We start from the raw sequence: 20,731 nt of genomic DNA, 5'->3' as shown, positions 1-20,731 counted from the left end.
CACAACAATCTATTAATGTTTGCCTAATATGCATACTACATACTTTACTTTTCTAGAAATGTCTTGGACAGTTTTCCACCAACTCTGTCAAATCTGATCAGGTGCTTAGATACCACAGTGAGCATGTTAGAAATAGTGAGTGAGAGAGAGAGATGCAGGCTACTGGTCATAGAAGACTTTCAAGTTAATAGTCTGAGCAATCCTTAGATAAGCAGGCTTCACAGCCTTTAATGCAATACTGCTGCCGTCTGGGTGCTGTGTTTGGTGTATCTACACTGCCAAACTGCCTCTGTTAATATTTTATGGTGTTTGTCTCCCATGCCGCCTTGTTTCAGAATCGGGCTGTGCTTCATATTGCCCTGAGGAATCGCTCCAATGTTCCAATATTAGTGGATGGCAAAGATGTAGTCCCAGAAGTTAACAAGGTGTTGGACAAGATGAAGCACTTCTGTCAGGTATAAAGTCCTCAGTTAATTGATTTGACCTGTTTACTTTGCATAACTGTGTTACACTTAGGTACTGTAGTAGTCCATATTATAACTAGTCTGAATGAGGGACAGTAGTAGCTGGATGAACAAAACAGATCCATATATGTACCTGTCTTCCAGGAATAGTTACTTTTTTCCTCAACAAGACTTGCTAGAAAAACACTTTCCTGAGTTTAAATGCAAACTTTTATGTTTAAAGTAATATTTTTCCCTCCTCTTCATAACTTGTGAGTTCCGGTCCAATAAATATTGGGCACAAATGACCGCGAGGCACCAAACACCTAATGACTTCTCCCTCCCCTTACTAATTAATCACTTGGTTGTATGTCATTTACTGTAGAAATGTTTGTCTAGAAGGAACTTCCCCCTTAGTCATTATTTGCTAATGTGAGTGCAGTCAGGAGACTCCCAGCTCACTTGTCACTTGGCAGGTGCTCCAACAATTCTACAGTGTATTGTAGAAGGTGTCTTGGATTCTTTCCATGGTCTCTTCTAATCATGTAGCCATTTTTTTTTTTGAATTATCTCAAGGTCTTGCATAAGGCATATGTAAGAGTCAGCTCTGTTTGTTTGCAACTTAACAGTGTGAGAATTCTTTGGTCTGCCCCCTGGCTAGTCTAAACCTTGCACCTTCTGCTCTCAAATCATAAATGTCTCTTGTCATTGGTTTAGTACATTACAATCTTTAAAATGTAGAGGTCTGTCAAAGTAGTTCTAGACACTCACTTTTATAGTGACAATTCTTTGATTTAAGAACAGTTGGCTAGGAACAAACATGGAGAACAAATAAGTTTTGGATGAATTTCATATGCCTGAATGCCAAACTCAGATGCTTGATAAGGGCTGATCAATATACATGGTTCTAGGTATCTTAAACCTGCCAATACATAACAAACATGTCAGTGAGGTACAGGGATGACGATGGGGTAAACCTTTGCTTATGAGGTTGTCAGTTGTAAATCCTGCCCTGATGGTAGTGACCAAAAGTTACCCTTGCCTGATGACTGCTGGGTGGCCTATGTGAAATGAGTTTGGAGTAGATCCAGCTCCCAGTGGAGAAGTACCCAAACCAAAATAACTGACGCTAATTGGCATCTTTTGTTGGCAGCCTCAGCCCACAGTTAAGAAAAGAATGAGCTGTAGAAGCTCAACCATCTTTTATCCCTTAGAAGTTCTCCCTCCTGGTCAGGATTAAAATGTACTGGTGGTATAGTGTGGGGAAGTATCTACTGATGTCTGTGCCATACCTGTATTGCAGGTAAGGACTTCAATCTTCAGAGCTAGCAATTGGGCACTTTGCATGCAGACCAGAGCCCCTGTCTGAGTGACAAATAATAATGTTTAAACATCATTCTAATCTTCCCTGTGTTGGTGGAAACTAAAGGGTGCTTGATTAAGCCTGATCTATTGAGGCTAAAAATATGGTTCCTTTACATGGCTTGAAGAGGCTGAGAAGAGTGGTTTTGTTTAAGTACCCTGTAGCTAAGATTGTTATGATAGAATGATTCTTTACTCAAGAAAGCTTGTAGATGTACAGTTATGTAACAATTTTATAACAAAGCATGTCTGGGGAGAAAGTATTAGAATAATTGGCGCTCAGATGATTAATCTGATTGCAGAAAAAAATGGGTAACATTTTCAGCTCTCCAAGGTAGTGGATGTTGCTCATGTTTGCAAGCTTACCTCTGTGCAATGAGTGGGATTAATGCACAGATGGTGGATGATGGGCAAATGCAGGTTGGTATTTTGGTATTCTACTAGTTTGACAGCTTTTATTCAAAACTTTCAGTAGCTGGCAGACCAAGAAGAGTAAGGCTGAAGCACAGAACTGATTCTCTTAATATAAGACCTGTGTACAATGGAAAACCTTTGGATATTTTGTTTAGACATAGATCTTGTATACCCATGATACTTTTTAGAACAAGTGTTCTATTCTATCTAGCAAAACCTACTTATTTTAATTAGAGGCCCAGTGCAGAACTTCAGATCCAAACGCCTCTGAATGTAAGTTCAAATGCAAACCAGAATTTAATAGCTCACTCATCTCTTGATATTATATAAATTTTTAATTTGGGTTGCTTCTTTGATGTTCCTCCTCTTTAACATTCATATGTATTGTAATTGCCATGATGGAACAGAGGAAGGGTTATCATGGGCTTTTTATTCTGTTCTTGTAAACTTATGTACTGGTATTAGTATGCAGTACTTTGGCTGTGGTATGAGGAAATCACTGGCCTGTATGAAGCTTTAACATTAGTCACTGCTCTACAGTAAGGGCCCTAGTCAGTCTTGTGAAAAATGTGCTGCTCCAGTTGGAGTTGAGTGAGGGGAGTATGTGCGTATGTAAAGGTTGACCTTTGCCCTTTATAAGTCGGTATATTTGTGTCAACAATGATCAAGTCTTTTTATTTAAAACTCTCTAAATCCTTTTTTGTTGTCTTATGGATTTACTTTTTAGCTCTGTATTTTTTTTGTTTAAAAGGAGAACCTTTTGGGAGATTCTCTGAGGAGTATTTGTGAACCTACTCTATATGTAAATGACAGTCTTGATATTGTAGTCATTGTAACTTAACCTTAATTGAAATCTGTGTATGTTCATTGGTGTATTTAAACTGCAGAAAGTTCGTAGTGGAGAATGGAAAGGCTACACTGGAAAGGCAATTACCGATGTGGTCAATATTGGGATTGGTGGCTCAGACTTGGTAAGCTCTCAAGTCTCAACTGACCTCTGCATAACTTTATGGGGCTTTTTTGGTGTGCGCACATGCAACGAAGATGTTACAACCTAACTATATTGATGCTTTCCAGGGCCCTGTTATGGTGACTGAAGCCCTGAAACCATATTCCAAGGGAGGCCCTCGTGTCTGGTTTGTATCCAACATTGATGGTACTCATATAGCCAAAACCGTGGCTGAGCTTAACCCTGAGACAACACTCTTCGTCATTGCATCTAAGGTATAGCAGATATTAACACTAGCAGGTGACTTTCTCAACTTGTAAATGGCCAAAATGGAGATCACTCAATAAATAAAAATTGCAGCAAGGGAGGTATTGGTTGGACATGAGAAAAAACTTCCTAACTGTCATAGTTAAACACTGGAATAAATTGCCTAGGGAGGTTGTGGAATCTGTAATTGAAGGTTCAGAGCAGGTTAGACTGGCACCTGTCAGGTATGGTCTAGATAATACTTAGTCCTCCCTTGAGTGCAGGGGACTGAACTAGAAGACCTCTTGAGGTCCTTTCTAGTCCTACAATTCTATGAAAATATTAACTTCTCCAAATGTTTAAATGAATGATTTTTGTGTCCAAAACCAATACTTCATTGAGCCATACCCAAAAAGTCTTGTGTCTCCATGTGTTCATATCCCATAGATGGAATTTGTGATGTCATGTGGCTAGTTCTTTAAAATTCAAGATCAGGTTTAGCATTTTCCCCATATTTCTGATGCATTTTTCCTATTTGTTAGAACCTAGTTTTACTCCTTAATTGTATATACAATAGATCCTTCACAAAGTACAGTACACTAGTGAGATCTTATTTAAGTAGCATTCTGTAACATTTTGTCACAGTAGCTGTTCTGTATTAATTTTTTATATTGTAATAGTCCCTCAACCAGACCCTGCTGTGCTAAGCTCAGTACAAACACAAAATGGACAAGTCTGTGCCCCAAAGAACTCAAAATGTTAAATTTCTTGATCACAGTAAACATTGTAGAAGCTACAAATTGCCAGCATAATATTTTGTCAATCTGTAAGCATTCTGTACAATTTCAGTTTTACACTTGAATATAAACATACTCTAACTGCATTTCTAGAATGCTGCTTTAGGATGGTTTGCCTTAATTCAGGAACATCATGGCTGGGAGGGTCTTGTTCCTCTTTGGGAAATACTAACTAAAACATATACTGGCTTATGTCTTGCCTGAGGAAGTTGGAGACAAAAACTTCATAGTTGTATGACTGTGGTTCTTCATTTCTAAAGCACAGCAGAACCCCATTGGTTTTAAAGGCACAGTCCCTAACAAATTCCCATGTGTGTAATGCTGACCTTGCTTTGCTTGTATTGCTCATTATCTCATTTTGGCAGTAACATAGACCAGCAACTAATGTATGCAGTAAGAAGGAAACTTCACAATGACCACTAGCATTGTTTTGTGAGTAATTGAGTTCAATCATCACAGTTTTAGGCTCAAAATATTGCCAGGCTGAAAGAGTAACAGTTCAGTTTATTTGCCAGATTGTAGTTAGATAATTGGATATATTTGGAAGGGCATGAATGGTATTTTTTTATTTTCTTAACAAATGTGTGTTCTGTAACAAAATAATTTTGGAGATGGATTAGAGTAGAATGAATGTAATGTTCATCCTTAAAGCTATATTGTGATGGTTGAGTAAATCAGAATGGCTGAAGCTGATCCTAGAAGAATTGCATGACTGACTTTGTTTGCACACTTCATAAAGCAGGAACATGTTTTCTTTAATCAGCAAAATAAAGTTGTGGCAAGAGTCTTGGCAGAAACAAAGTAGAATACACGGTCCCAAATGTGAGAAACGGGAATGAAAATAAATAGAGCTAACAATCTAACTACATGGTTTTCCCAATTTAAGTTTTCAGTTAGAAGTCAACACCACTCTTGGAGTGGAAATTATAGTCCAAACAGTTTATGCCCTCCTTCAAATATCAATTATGAGTTAAAAATATGTACCTGCCAAAGAAAAATCCTTAATATTCCTTGTGTCCTCAGACCAATGTTAATGTGAAATTAGGTGTACACCTAGAAATACTAATATCTGAACATCTGTCTGAACATGCACAGTGGGTGCACTCTTCCTTGAAATCAAGCTGCTGGTGTCTGTTATATAAATTTAGGGTTATTCTGCTCTGTCTGGAACAACTTGATGTTTTGGTAGCCTAACCTTGTCTTGCATTCCTAAAACACCATACAGACTTCATGTACTTCCTGTGAATGACTGTATTAAAAGATCTCTTTTCTGCTGTGCAGACTTTTACCACCCAAGAAACTATTACCAATGCAGAAACGGCCAGAGAGTGGCTTCTTCGTTCTGCTAATGATGTAAGTGTAATATGCTTAAATTACATAATGGAATACATAACAGAGCTTCCCCATGTCTGTTCTAAGCAAGCTCTGGAGCAGAGCCAACAGCTGCCCAAACACATGCTATAAACGTTAGCAAATGTTGGATCTGTCACATTAAACTAAATTCCATTACCACTAAAGTTACTGGTTGCATGTCTAATCTTAATCAGTGATGAAGCCACTTAGGTGTTAAGACACATGTTTGAGTTGCACCTAAAATCCTTTGTATAAAAGTACTTGAATAGATTGTAGCCTGTATCTCAAAACCACCTTAAATATGGTACAACTGCCAGACTTCTGTGAGGTGGAGGAAACTTGAGGTGATGCTAGCCTATGTGGAATGGCCTGCCAGTACTTGGCAAAACATTCAAAGCTACACACAGTTATAGTTGAAGCAATAGATGGAGGCTGCTGCAGCAGATGTCCGAATTGTGAATAGATGTCTTCAGTTCATACTCTGGCATCTCACTCCTTCCCTCATTCTCCTACCACTCATACTTTAAAATGCAAGTCTTCTTTTTAATTAAAGAAGCAATCTCTAACCCACTCCCACTAGGGTGACTATATTTACTTTTCAAGATCAAGGTCTGAAAGCATTTCTCCTGTAAACTATTCATATAACAGTACCTCCCTTAGTCCAGAAATACCGAAATACTTAACCTGAATCTCTAAGTCAGGTGCTGAATTTCAAGCCTGTCATTTGGGGTTGATCCATTAAAGAACCAAGGCAAGGATTTCTGACCTTTTGATGATAGCCAGGAGTATCTTTGTAATATAATATCAAACAAACTCGGGCTGCTCCAAAACCTGGTCAGCAAGGGTTGATGTAGACAGACCTGTTCAGCACCTTGTCCTGAAGGTTGAGTATGTTGCTCCAGGATATTTGCTATAAGAAGACCTAAACTATCTTTGAACCTTGCCTACAGTTGGGTCAGACAGACATGCTACTGAATCTCTAATGTCTGTATTCATGTAAAGTTCAGACAGAGCAAATATACATGAATAGCAACAATCAATGTTTTCTTAATGCCAGCAGTAGCAAATATTAAAAGAACAGTCGTCATTGTGTCAGCACATGTAAACCAGCTTCATGGCTGATCAGCAATGCAAAATATTTAGCAGTGTTGTGTTTAACTATTTTATATTTTTATTTTATTAAAGCCTTCTGCTGTGGCCAAGCATTTTGTCGCCTTGTCTACCAATGGTGTAAGTATAACACTTTGTTTAGACCTATGCTATAGGTTCTAACAATGGACTTAATTAAAACCCTGTAAGGTGTGGAAACAATCCCTCATGCTTTCAAGATCATCTTGCTCTTGGAAAGGGAGTCTTCTTGCAATTTCAGGTACAAGAGAGAATAATATTCCCAATAGTGGATTATGGGAAAATCCAGTCTCCAAAGGGCCTTCAAAGGATGGTTTATTTAGGATGGGAAATATTGCTCAGATCTGCTTTATATACTTATGCTTTTCTTTTAGATCAAATTTGTAAAAATCTCTACTCCATATCATTTTCTGATTTACAGTTCAAATGGTTGCCCCATTATTAACAAAGCGTGCCACTTCTTGCTTAACTAGTTATGTACTCTTGGGTAAAGTCGTGATGTTAAGTGGGTTTTAAACACCATTTAAACCTTTGGGCTGAGTTCTGCAATGATGAAAGTAAGCTGTTGGGTGTAAGTAGTGTAACACATAGTATTGGCATTTGGTGGGTATGTACAGTGAAAATTTGCATGCATAAAGGGGCTGTAATGTAAAAAAACTAAAGCAAATTAATAAGAACATCTATAATAAGATGAGGTCTGCATTTACCTCAAAGCCTTCTGCAAGTTGATTTAAAGTTCCTTTCTCCTATCCCATTCTCCATTCTGGCCCTGCTGCATGTAAACTATTCATTTTGCACAACACTGAATGCCATGTTGGTTCATTACACTACTTGCCATTGACAAATTTTATGATCAATTTACACCGCTAAATTTAACTTCTTATTTTGGGACCACTGACAGATAGTACATTGACCAGGAGGAATGAAGGATCAATCATGGCTTATTTTCTGGCGGAGGCTTTAAACTTCTGACCCAGAGTATGAAGTCGGGGGGGTGGGGTGTGTGTGTGTGTGTGCTTTAGTTATATAGGAACTAGTATCTTTAAGCTAATTATAACTTTAGCTTCATAAGCATCCTGGAGTTGCTGTTTATGATGTCTGAGTTCTCTAATACAAATGTATTTATCCATTTTATTTTTTATTCTAGCCTAAAGTTAAAGACTTTGGAATTGACACTGAGAATATGTTTGAGTTTTGGGATGTAAGTAAATGTTTAACACTAAGCAGTAGATGCTAACTGTTAGAATAACTTAACCTGCTTCAGAAAAGCCAAATTAAAAGGTCAAAATCCTGGGGGAAAAAAAATTATGGAGGTGCTAAAATAAACCCACTAGTGCTTTAAGACAATAATATATTAGAAGAAATTGAGGGAACATGTCAAAGTAGTGAAATATATCAATCTTAGCCATTCAGTTTAATGTCTCCCTATCAAAGGTCAGAAGAGGAGCTTTCTGTAGGCAGTGCTGTCTAGACAGCTGTTGAGTAACAAGAGAGAGCTCATTGCTCCCAGCGTAGGTCTTACAAGTAGTTATTATAAGCTGTGACATTTGACTATTGCACTCTACTGTATAATTTAGATCAGTAAAGGTCAAATATCCCAGAATTTGATCTGCTATTTAGTAATGGACACAAATTGTAAGTACAGTGAACCTTCATCTCAAACCTTGTGAAAAATAAATATATCTGACCTATGCCTGAAAACATCAGACAGATCACTATATTGCTCCTTGTTACATGCCTGACAAGAACTTTAAAACTTAATTTTAAATATGCTGTTATTAAATAGCTTTCATGGTTTCAACTTTCAGGTTGGTTTAACTCTTATAACAAGGATTCTTGAACAGTTTCGTAGCCTGGCCAACTTGTCAATGTTTTGTGGCACACCACTTCTCCCATTTGCAATGCTTTCACATTGCTGTAGTTGACACAAGGATTACTTGTAAGCAACAGTAATATTAGGACAGCAGTTCAGCATATTTAGCTGCCTTTGATTCAGGTTATCAGCTGGAAGTGAGGTAGGAGCCAGTACCAGGTGATCTGCCAGCTCCCTGGACCACAAGCTTTGATCTCACTGGTTGACCGCTTCCAAACACATTTGCCTCCTAATGGATGCACATAAAACATACCAAGCATATTCACCAATCAGATCACTGAGCCACTCTAGAATTATTTTACGGAATGGTTTGTTTTCACTGCTGATATTTAAGATTTTATTAAAGAAATCCCTTTCTCTTCTCTTCCCCTCCCCCCCCCCCCTTATAACCAAACTGATAGTCCTTCATAGGCAATGGACACAGCCCCACATTGCCAAAAAGTGATTCTGTAAAAATGACATGAAACTACATTTTAGTTTGAACACTTAAGGTAGCTTATTCTGGAACCCATAAAAAGTGTAAGCATCTTCTGGCTCTGTTCTACCAGTTAAACTAAACCCATTCCCAGAGATGGTCTGGTATGGGTGTGCAGAACAAGGAAGGACACAAATCTCCATATTGTATTAAAATAAAAACTTGTTTTCTGAAGAGCAAAACTGAATTTGGAAATTTCTATTTAAGATCTAAAGAGTGCAGTATGAGAGGAGTTAGTAGAACTTGTTGCCATATGTTTAAACACAGAATCCTCATACAAGGTTACTGCTATCTAAAACAAACTTTTATTTGCAGTGGGTTGGTGGCCGATACTCATTGTGGTCAGCCATTGGTCTCTCCATTGCTCTGCATGTTGGTATGTATCCATATTGTATAAAAATACTCAACATGGCTTGCATGATCAGCAGTGAGACTTACACACATTGAATATGCTAAAATGACCTATAGTGAAATAGATAACTTGGCTCTTTGGATTTCAGTAGCACATATCAACTTCTGAAATTGCACCCACAAATTTGCCTTTGACAAAATGGCCAACCATGCATCTTGGCCACTTGCATGGTCAAAAATATTTTTGATTTCTGTGCAAAGTCAGTCACTTTTTATTTCATTTTCTAAATGAAAACTAAAATTTCCTGGACACTGACAAGGCAATGAGGAAATAGAGTTGTGCTTTTGAGATTGAGTATTGGGAGTTGCAGTGTGTGAAATACTACTTTGCTGTATAAAACTAAATGGATTTCTTCCATTCTAACTAAGTGGCAGATAGGCAGCGCCCTTCTACCTGCCTGAGCAACCCAAGTCTGCTTTTAAATAAACGTTGCTGGCATACTGATTTAGCTGCACTATTTGCTCTTGATCCAGTAATTTACAAAAGCAGCTCCGTACAGAGTTACTGCTTTCATCACCAGTTCCATTTCCTCCTCCTCCTCCTCAAAATTTTATACTGAAGAGGGACAGGTTTATCAATTAATTCTGTAGTGTAGTTGGGGGTGATTAGGGCACCAGTTTTTCTAATGCGCACTGATGAGCGGTGCTGGTTAAGGACCATAATGATAGGACTGTATATATAAACCAAGGTAGGCAAATTATTGATAAAGTTCTCCGATTTTTTTTTATAGGGTGAACTATGTGTCTCATTAATTCAGAGACTGATCAGAAAGCTATGCCCTAGTAATTCAGATACAGATAACAGATGCTGCCTCTGTGTACATTTCCCTGTGTTCAGTCTCATTCGGCTTTCAGGCTAAGGTTAAAGTATAAAAACCTACTGAAGTTGAGCCTTGAAATTTTAAAGCCAAGACTTACTCAAAATTAAGTACATCCCAACCTAGGGGGCACAGATAGAGCTGAAGATATAAAATGTAGTAGAAATGCAGCTTTCCAACTCAAAATTTCACTAATAAGGAAATCTTAGTGTACAAGAATCTAGGCTGTGTTGAGGCCTTATCTTCCAAGGAAACCATGTGTAAGCTGTGATGGTTAAAATGTACTTTTTTTTTTTGGTTAGGTTTTGACAACTTTGAGAAACTGCTTGCAGGAGCCCACTGGATGGTGAGTATGCCAATGCTTGTTAAATATTGTGTTCCCATTAACTTGGTACAATGTTGCTATTAAGACTGCTGATGGTGACAAACTTTAAAGATCACCTGTGGAAAAGTACCTGTCTTCCCCAAGCTCCTTATTGTTTCCACTGCTTTGAAAACACTTTGTTGGAGCTCACCCCTTCCTTCCCAATCTTAGATCGGTTTTTATTGCCACTCTTCAATTTGGGGGGACAATTGGACCAAACTCAGAAGGAAGTGAATTTCTTTGGTCACTGTAGTTTTTTCTTTCCTACATAGGACAACCACTTCCACACTGCTCCACTGGAAAAGAATGTGCCAGTTCTGCTGGCCATGCTGGGTGTCTGGTATATAAACTTTTATGGCTGTGAAACTCATGCACTCCTGCCATATGACCAGTACATGCACCGCTTTGCTGCTTACTTCCAGCAGGTAAGGATCAGCTTGTACGGAAGGTTGTCGAAGTCTGTGCATAGATAGTTCACGGCCTTTTGAGGTCAGGGTGCACTTGGCTTGTTAGGGTAAAGAATCCCTTATTTTGATGAAAGAAGAACAGGAGTACTTGTGGCACCTTAGAGACTAACAAATTTATTAGAGCATAAGCTTTCGTGGACTACAGCCCACTTCTTCGGATGCATATAGACTATATGCATCCGAAGAAGTGGGCTGTAGTCCACGAAAGCTTATGCTCTAATAAATTTGTTAGTCTCTAAGGTGCCACAAGTACTCCTGTTCTTCTTTTTGCGGATACAGACTAACACGGCTGTTACTCTGAAACTTGTCCTTATTTTGATGGTGATCGCTGGAGCGTAATATAACAGGCTACTTCACCTGGAATGGTCCCTTAGAATATGTGTTAACTACTTATGCTAAACTAACTGTTCCATGTAGTATTTAGCTGTGTTAGAGTACCTTTCCCAGACTTGACGAACTCTCTGTAGCGTGAAAGACAGGCTTTCACCAGCAGAAGTTTGGGCCAATAAAAAAATGTTGCCTCAACCATCTTGTCTTTTTAATAGCTTGGGATTGACATTGCTAAAACACTGCCATTATATTAAGTATGCATTTTGGAGGATTCTCAGGAAGAATACTATCTTGGTAACCGACAGCAATACAACTATTGGCTGTGTTCACAACCATCAGTAGAGAGGCTCATAAAAACCCTGTCTCAGCTCAGATTTTGTTAGCATCCCAACCTTCTTGATGTCAGCAAACCAAACTACTAACTTTAACATGTTTAAAATGATAAAGATAAACAAAGTTGAAGTAAATGGAGAAAGTTGTTCCAGGCCTAATAGAGGACTCCGCAAGAACAAAACCCATAGGGTATATCTGATTATAAACTTCTAACCTCATTGCTTGTAGGGTGACATGGAATCTAATGGGAAATACATCACCAAGAAAGGCACTCGTGTGGACTACAATACTGGCCCTATTGTGTGGGGTGAACCTGGAACTAATGGGCAGCATGCCTTTTATCAGCTCATTCATCAAGGTACAACTGTAAAACTGGTGTCCGCTATGCAGAACACCTGGGCTTGGGAGGAAATTCTGAACACCAGATGCTGCAGAGGTTGCAGAATTATATTGTCTTGAGGGCAAGGTATTGGCTAAATTGGCATAGGCCTCTTACCTACCATCACCGTATTGTTAACCAGTGGCCTTGGAAGGCAACATGCTCTGGTGTTGCAGCAAAAGGATTTAGACTTCTAAAAAACTAATACTCTAAAGTAGAGCTGGTCAAGAATTTATGAAATGTTAGTTTCTTGGAAAACTTGTTGCTATTGTCTTAGACTAGTTTAGAGTGGCTGAAACTTGTCAAAATTTTGGGTTTCTTCTTTTTAAGAAAACACTTCCTGCTTGATTTTAATACAAAGTATTCATAGGTTTCTAACATTGTCTTCCCTGTAGGAACTCGTATAATCCCCTGCGACTTTCTAATCCCAGTCCAGACCCAACATCCAATCAGAAATGGCTTGCATCACAAGGTAAAACTACTTGTGCCTGTAATCATTGGCAGCCATATTTCCTCTTACTACTGCTGAAGAGACTAGAGTTCATTCAACACTACAGTACATCAGAAGTCATCTGTTTGACACTGGACCACATTTTTAATGTCTGAGACTGCCCCCACACATGGGATGTGGCAGAACAATCTGACTTGAATACACAGAGGTTTTGTTCCTGCGGAACTTGCAAAACTCTGTTCTAGAGGCAGACAAAATATGGCCTATTGGTGCTTTGAGGGGTGGGGAGAGGGAGAGAATATTGCAGGCTTAGCCTGCAGATTGCAAGAAGTCAAATGTTCAAAGGAGATGAAACCTTTTCCTTAAGAGATGCTCCTGACCTCTAAGGTTTGCAAGTCCTTGGAGAATAATTCATAAAGATACCAACAGGCTATTTATCTTCCGAGCATTGTCTCCTAGAAACCTGGACTGATTTAATAAAGGTTTAATCAGTCCATTTATATTGGCACACTTTTTTTAACATAACTACAAACTGATTTTCCATTAACTTTCCCAGTGCTACCACTTTATTTCAAGCTTCGGGGGGAGGTGTCCTCAAATTGAATTACTTCCAGGGCCAATTTCAAATGGAGGTTGCCAGACTCCACTTAAATTGTACTCTAGATTTTTGTGACAAGATGTTAACACTGATTTCAGACAAATATAAAGAACTTTTTTTTTTTTTTTTCTTAAAGGGAGAAAAAGCCATTTCACTCAGTCATTCCTAGGCACATTAGAAATGATATATTATGGTGACCTGATAGGCACTACCCAAAACAGGATGTGATCTCTGCCTTGAAGAGCTTGCAAACTAACCCATGTGATGCAATGAGGAGGTAGCATGATAGTAAAGAGAGGAGGGATGATGGGTAACTGCAATATGAATGTTTGTTCAGGTAGGGCTGGTATGTGGCATGACATTTCTGTCTCCAAGTTAATGGATTTCTCAGCTAGCAAACTTTGTATAGGCCTTGAGGAGAAGCTGGTGAATTGGTGTCATCTGATTAAGAACATCCCATGGATTGGGGGGGGGAAGGGGGATGGCATGGAAGTAAGTGCAGACTCTTGTGGATGAAAGTGGTAAAACACAAGGAGCACTACAGAGGTCAGATCCAGTGCTGTGGTTATTGTGGTGGCTTCTGAGGGTGAAATCCTGGCCCCGCTGAAGTCTGATTTCACCCTGAATCTTTAAATGCTCCTTGTCATATATTCATGACACTGAAAAGCCTTCTGACTCTACTTGGAGGAAGAAAAACCATATTTCTGTTTTGCTGTACCTGGTACCTCAATTTTAGCTCTACGTGACTTGCCTGAGCTTGTGCAGCCTGGAATGGAATCCTGGTGCAGTCCTGGCCTCTTAAGCACTAGACCAGGGGTTGGCAACATTTGGCACGCAGCACGCCAGGGTAAGCACCCTAGCGGGCCGGGCCAGTTTATTTACCTGCTGACGCGGCAGGTTTGGCCGATTGTGGCCCCCACTGGCCATGGTTTGCCGTCCCGGGCCAATGGGGGCGGCGGGAAGCCGCGGCCAGCACATCCCTCGGCCCGCGCCGCTTCCCGCCGCCCCCATTGGCCCAGGACAGCAAACTGCGGCGAGTGAAAGCCACGATCGGCCGAACCTGCCGCGTCAGCAGGTAAATAAACTGGCCTGGCCTGCTAGGGTGCTTACCCTGGCGAGCCACGTGTCAAACGTTGCCGACCCCCGCACTAGACAGTGCTCCCTCTCCATTAACTAGAAGGGCAGTAATTTGACTGGCTTGTTAATATCTAACTTCTTCCCATTAGATCCTTCTGGCCAACTTTCTTGCTCAGACTGAGGCCTTGATGAAAGGAAAGACTGCTGATGAGGCTCGAAAAGAACTGCAGGCTACTGGGCTGAGTGGAGATCCTCTGGAGAAACTTCTTCCACATAAGGTATCCATGTGGTGACAACTGTAATTCAAGTTACTCTGCTACATTTTGGTGTTAAAAGTGGTGTGTGTTGCAGAATTAGGGTGGGGTACTATTGAAATGTTTAAATGTAGTAGGCTAGGAGAAATGGGGCGCCTTCTGGTGGCAGTTGGCTAGATGAGCAGCAGCAAGCTGCAAATGTTGAATTTTTAGAGATTCAGTGGCTAACTTGGGGGGGGGGGGTGGTCTCTCTCTGGGGCTAATTCCTCTTTAAAAACCAAACCATGTCATTGTTCTGCTACCAGCACACTGCAACCTTGCAGCACTTTCCAGACAGTACAGGCTTTTCCATGTCTAGCCCTGGAAGCCTGATCTTACTGCACTTGCTGTCATCCCCATAGTACTGAACGTGTGCATTTAAAAGTCTGCTTGGACCTAATTTTTAGGTCCAAACAAAATCCAAATCCAAGTGGGCAGACTTGTTTTCAACCTGACCCTTCCCCATCTCCCTCCCCCACCCCTCAAACCTGTGCCCATGAGGTCAGCACAGCAATAGCTGGGTGTGCCAGCATGTCCTGCTCCTGTCATCTGCAGTCCCCTGCTCTGTGTGCTGCAGAGTGAAAGGCACTGCAACTCCTTGGCACACTCACTCTGCATCACACCGTGCAGCTAATGGCAACATCCTGATCTGACCAGGACCCAACACTTGTCATTGAGCACCATTGGGTTTGGGTTGGGTTGCAGGGCTCTACTGTGCATGCTCCTGGCATTTGGAGATGACAATTTACTACTATTATGCTGACACATGTATTACGATATGGTCTATGAGGATGACTAACAGATTGAAATTGCTATTCTCTCCTTCTAATGCTCTTCTTGTTGCTCTCTGTACAATCTTTAATTAAAATAAAACATAACTTGGTGTGTGACTCTCTGGTACTAGGGGCCTGGAAAAATAGATTCATGTGACTCTGTGAGACTGTTTGGGATGTAACACTGTTTATTTTGTTTGAAAGGTCTTTGAAGGAAATCGCCCAACCAATTCCATTGTGTTTACAAAACTTTCCCCGTTCACTCTGGGAGCCTTAATTGGTAAATATGTCTCATTACTAGTAATGTTCAGTGATGTTTTCTGATGAGGCTTACAGTTAATTCTGGTTTGTTTTTTATAGCTATGTACGAACACAAGATCTTTGTTCAAGGAGTTGTGTGGGATATTAATAGCTATGACCAGTGGGGGTAAGTCTTACTAACCTCGATCTCCAATCCTTATGAACTATGGCACTCCACTTCTCACCTATGTAAAAAAGAAAGCTAAGCTAATGAAGCAAGTTAGCTACATATTCATTGTGCTCTCCATCAAAGAGCAAAAAGCTTCTACTGTGGCTCTAAAGACATAGAAAGGCAAGTCTATGGGATAAAACATATTATCCCCTGTTAAACCTGTGCATGGCATCAGATATAATTTTGAGGAAAGATTAAGGGAACTCTACTTTTATTAGCGTTAAGAAACTGTATATGGGAGGAGGGGAGAAGAGGGAGAAGACTATAGCTGTTTTTGCAATACTTACATAAATATTAGCAGTGGAGAAAAACACTAGGTCAGAGTTGACCAAGAAAGTATTACAAAAAGCAATCCCTCTCCCCCCCCCCCCCCCCAAAACACTAATGTAGACTGTATTGCAAATGATGCCCTCCACTGTCACATGAGGTGCATCTTGCACAACTTGGTCAAAACTTCTAAAAATGACAAATTTGGGCCCCCAGAAACTGAGGTGCTGCAACTTGAGACCTCTTACAGGGGCCTGATTTTTCAGGAAGTGCTGAGCACCCTTCAAGAGCTCTTCAGTTGGGTACCTAAAACCACTAGTCACTTGAAAATCCTGGTTCTTGATTTAGCAGGCATGGACTTACCAAGTCACTAAATAAACCTTTTCTTTGCCTCCTGGGTCATGTGTATTTTTCTGAAGGACAGCAGCCCTTTGAGGGGTTTCCCACTTTTCTTCCTTTCAGATGAAGACTAGCCTTTCTCAGGAGCCAGTCCGTGCTATTCCTTGTCACTGTTACCACTGACTATGGCTTATGACTTACACTCAGGTGTAGAAACTCCCAAGAGGAAGTAGAGGGGCTAGGATATGCATCAGATTCAGATGAAACTTGTACCTTCCTTTTTGAGAGGGCAGTGAAAGAGGATGAGGCCCTATAAAGCCCAGGACTCCACAAGGGACTCTGTTCTCCACTCCGGAGAGCCAAGACCCTGTTCCTGCGCACTGCTAGAGTCTGATTTCTGCATCTCTCCTACATAACTGTGCTACCATGATTCTTCCAAAACATCGAAGTAGAAGCTGAACAGGGGTCTCTGCAGGGTGTAATGCTGTGTAGAACAGCATAACTCCTCCTTTCCCCACCTCACAGGTTATCCTTGCAGAAGGTGTCACCAGAGTGAGGAATGACACCTCTATAGTCCAGTGGTTAGGGCACCCATCTGGGAGGTGGGAGACCAGGTTCCTGTCCTATGCTGCTCTAGTGACTCTAATTTATCCAAAGTGGAACTGTTTCAACAGGAGAGAATGAGGGAGCCTCACTTCAGAATATCCTGAGGCTCCTGTTCAAATCTCTTCTCCCCATCAGGCAGAGTGGGAAACTGAGACTAGGTCTCTGATATCCATGGGGCTAAAAGTTAAGGGAGATGGCATCACTACCTCCTCTGGCCAGAGTCAAATGGAGATCTATCCAGTAGCCCATGGCAGGTAAGATATGCAGGGGAATACCTCTCTTCCCTTGCTTTGTGGATCATGCTGGGGCTTAGGCATGAGGTAGGCCTCTGGGCACCTAAATGAGGCAGCTGTGTGTATGCCCAGAGGCCAAAACTTAGGCACCTAGGGAACTTCCCCTGAAATTTTAGGTGCTGAGTGAGTTCAGGCACCAGCTAAGCAAGGTTTCATGGATCACAGTAGTATCTAAGTTGGAGTTTGTGCCTAAATATCTTTGTGGGTTGGGGCCTAAATGAGTTTGTACTAATTTTTTTTCTCCCCCCCCCCCCCCCCTCCATAAAATGCAGAGTTGAGCTTGGAAAGCAATTGGCTAAGAAAATTGAACCAGAACTGGATTCTGATGCTCCGGTGACGTCTCATGATAGCTCAACAAATGGGCTCATTAACTTCATCAAGAAGAATAAAGCTTGACCTGAAAGATTCAGAGGACACCACCAGTCTAACTGCCGAACACACAGATCAATGTTGTAGTAATTGCTTTTTAGCTACTTTTAACCAAAATAGCACTTTACACTTGGAGCCCCGTAACTTGTTGCAGCTAATCCTGTTCTGTCAAATGTGTTAAAAATGAAAGCTAGTTTTGTGAAACAGATTGTATAGTTGCCTTCTATTTTTGTGGTTGTCAAACTGTAAAGTGCAGCTGTGTCCCTCACTACTCCCTCAAAGTTGATCACATGTACTAAAATCAGAAAATAAAAGACCGTGGACAATAGAACCTCTTCAGTCTGTTAAGTGCAAGCCTGATAATCCTAGCTTTACCAGTTAGTTCACTCGGTTTCAGTCTCTAACTTCAATTTGTGTCCTCTTCTTTTGAGACTGGTCTTACTGTAAGATAAGGGGTTTAGGATTAGGGGGAACTCCTTGCAGAAATCAAACAACTCAGTGTTGCAGCGTTGCTCAGATTGTATAGTATTCTGTGAATAATGGCCACGGTAACCCCCAGGGATTCATAGTCAGGGCCAGCTTTAGGACCTGCGGGGCCTGATTCCGCAGTCTGGGACTTCGGCAGGGGATCCGCTCTGCGTCTTCCACGGCACTCCCCCCCGCTGCCAAAATGCCACTCTACACCCCAGAGTAGACACTCCCCACAGCTGAAATGCTGCTGGAGCAGATCGCCACCAGGTGAGCAGGGGCCCTCTTACCGGCAGAGCCTGATTCCAGGGAATCAGCCTAAAGCTGGCCCTGTTCATAATTACTACTATTGTGCTAAACAGATAGGGAAGGTTGAAAAGTGTACTATGGGGGCTCTTCTGTGTTTACTTGTCCAGATTCTCCATGAGCTAGGGATTTACCAGACAAACAGCTACTCCAAAGAGGAGGAAACTTCTTTCCTGATGTGACATTGATGGTTTTTTAGACATCAGAAACACTTAGATGTTTGGTATATTTGCATTCAACTTCCTATCAAACTGCTAAAGCTTAGCACCTCTTACTGAAAACTCCTCTGGTTTCCTAGATGTCTTTCAGGATCCTTCAAACAATTACACATACAGGAATTGTATTTGCTGCAAATTGAATAAAGAGAATAAAAAACAATCTTGACAGACGAGCCTTGAAAGTCTGTTATGGAAATTAAAATCCCCTTAGCCACTGTGTATCATCATGTTAACTCTACACAGGCACCTGTGGTGTCTTTTCTTACAACCTCTATTTCTTTAGTTTATAAAAAGTAGTTGATGATCCCAATCAAGACTCTTAAAAAAAAAAAAAAAAAAAAAAAAAAGAGGGGGCAGGGAGAGGGGAAAGCAAGACCAATTAACTTTTTAATTTAATGAGCCCTACACACCAAATACAGCTTAAAAGAAAACTTGCAGAAACCAAGCTAGAACTAGAAAAGTTCAAGCTTGCAACCCTTTATCAGCATCCACAAACACATACTGCACCCATGTGAATTTTGGTCTTGGAGACATGGCACATGTATGACAGTTGTGGCTTTAACACTAATCTAACACTTCCTGCAATGATGATAATTTTCCATAATCTCCTGTGGCTGCTTGGATTTGAGCTGCTATCCAGAAATACAGGAGTCTGAACCTGAGCGATGTACTGCACAACAGCAGCTTCCTTGTAAGCTTACTCAAAAGGTAGAACATGATGCAACCCTCCAGTTCCAAGAGACAGGTTTCTTACAGCACCCTGCTGCTGACAAATAACCAAAATAAAAGTGACACTATATATAAAATTTCATATATATTTGGAATTTAAAATGTTTCAATGTAAATGTCAGTGAACCTTGCTACTCATGGCATGTTGCTAAGTTAGTTAGTCAGGGTATTCTAATTCTTATGGGATAACCAGGTGGTCTTAAACACACCTATATAGATTTTTTTTTTTTTTAAAGATTTCCCAGCAACCTCTAGAAGTCTATACCAATCGCTCTCTCAAGTCAAATACTTCACCCTACCTGCTACTTTTGTGACAAAAGTAAATAAATCACTAAGGGGGGGTTACTATACAACACAACAGTTTTATTTGTACTGTGAATTTCTTCAATTGCTTGAACAAACTATAGTAGTGGGATGCTTAACAGTGACTGTTTGTTCTCTTGTTAAATACAGGTGTGAAACAACATGACCCTTTCTAGTCCACAGTGTCTGCTATGCTCTGAGGTAGACAGAGTTCCTATTCAATGTGCTTTGGTAACCCATTTTTTCCTCTTCAGAATTCTTTGGTCTACCTCAAATGCTGGAATTCTATTCTCTGCCCCTCCATCCCCTGCAAGTTATAAAATCCTGGTAGCTTTCCCTGGAGGCAGGGAGTGAGTTGCACCAGTTAGAAAGACAGTTAGTAGATTTTTCTGCTAACCCCTTTACTGATTATTAGGATTAGAAGGGCAATTTGAGCATATTAAAGTCACTTCTACCAAACCATCTGATTCCTAGCACAAGACTGGACAGCAAAAATTGGAATGGAACTTTCCCTTGCTGTTTATTTTGTAGAAAGTGGAGCCTTTCTATGGATGAGAAAAGAGGTGATTTCTCCCCTCCAGCAAAGTAGAGTCAGACATATGGATTTTCTCGGTTGACCATCTCTGTTCTCATCCAAGTCAGTGAATCTTACAGTTGACATTGATGGGAGCAGAGTTAGGCCAGAGCTGAGTGCTCTTGAAAATCCTACCCACAATGTTCATTCTAGAAACATTTCAAAATAGCCTTAGGAAGCAGAAAGACAACATGCTGTTGGTGGCACTTGTCTCTCTTGGATGTTAACTACTCTGGGTTTGTTGTGGGTTGTGTGGTTTTTTTTTTTAACACAAATATGCCCCCAAGCAAATAAAGCAGCTAGCAACAAGGACAGTTCAAATTAATCCAGACTTGCTTGCAAGGGAGACAGTCATTTAGCCTTAGGATGCAGAATAATTTAACTAGGCTATACTTGTTACATTGTAATAAGTAGCAGGTGTTGGTGCCAATTAAGATCAATACAGGCTAGCAA

The 20,731-nt window shown here is 40.6% G+C and overlaps 1 protein-coding gene across 1 annotated transcript in view; it reads left to right on the top strand.

Annotated features, from left to right (window-relative positions):
- The window catches only part of GPI (glucose-6-phosphate isomerase), a 29,966-nt gene extending 11,128 nt beyond the window's left edge, over positions 1 to 18,838 (top strand). Inside the window, exons 4-18 of the mRNA XM_054048760.1 lie at positions 336 to 455; positions 3,107 to 3,190; positions 3,297 to 3,443; positions 5,493 to 5,564; positions 6,750 to 6,794; positions 7,840 to 7,893; positions 9,356 to 9,416; positions 10,572 to 10,615; positions 10,906 to 11,058; positions 11,992 to 12,121; positions 12,538 to 12,614; positions 14,418 to 14,546; positions 15,539 to 15,614; positions 15,695 to 15,761; positions 17,584 to 18,838. Of these exons, the coding sequence (XP_053904735.1) occupies positions 336 to 455; positions 3,107 to 3,190; positions 3,297 to 3,443; positions 5,493 to 5,564; positions 6,750 to 6,794; positions 7,840 to 7,893; positions 9,356 to 9,416; positions 10,572 to 10,615; positions 10,906 to 11,058; positions 11,992 to 12,121; positions 12,538 to 12,614; positions 14,418 to 14,546; positions 15,539 to 15,614; positions 15,695 to 15,761; positions 17,584 to 17,707 (1,383 nt within the window). The 3' untranslated portion in view covers positions 17,708 to 18,838. The remainder of the gene's footprint in view (positions 1 to 335; positions 456 to 3,106; positions 3,191 to 3,296; positions 3,444 to 5,492; positions 5,565 to 6,749; positions 6,795 to 7,839; positions 7,894 to 9,355; positions 9,417 to 10,571; positions 10,616 to 10,905; positions 11,059 to 11,991; positions 12,122 to 12,537; positions 12,615 to 14,417; positions 14,547 to 15,538; positions 15,615 to 15,694; positions 15,762 to 17,583) is intronic.
- The last annotated feature ends 1,893 nt before the right edge of the window (positions 18,839 to 20,731 follow it).

The sequence above is a fragment of the Malaclemys terrapin genome, chromosome 14 (assembly GCF_027887155.1).
Source record: "Malaclemys terrapin pileata isolate rMalTer1 chromosome 14, rMalTer1.hap1, whole genome shotgun sequence".
NCBI classification, from domain to species: domain Eukaryota; kingdom Metazoa; phylum Chordata; order Testudines; family Emydidae; genus Malaclemys; species Malaclemys terrapin.
This window is presented reverse-complemented; position numbering and strand designations above follow the sequence as displayed.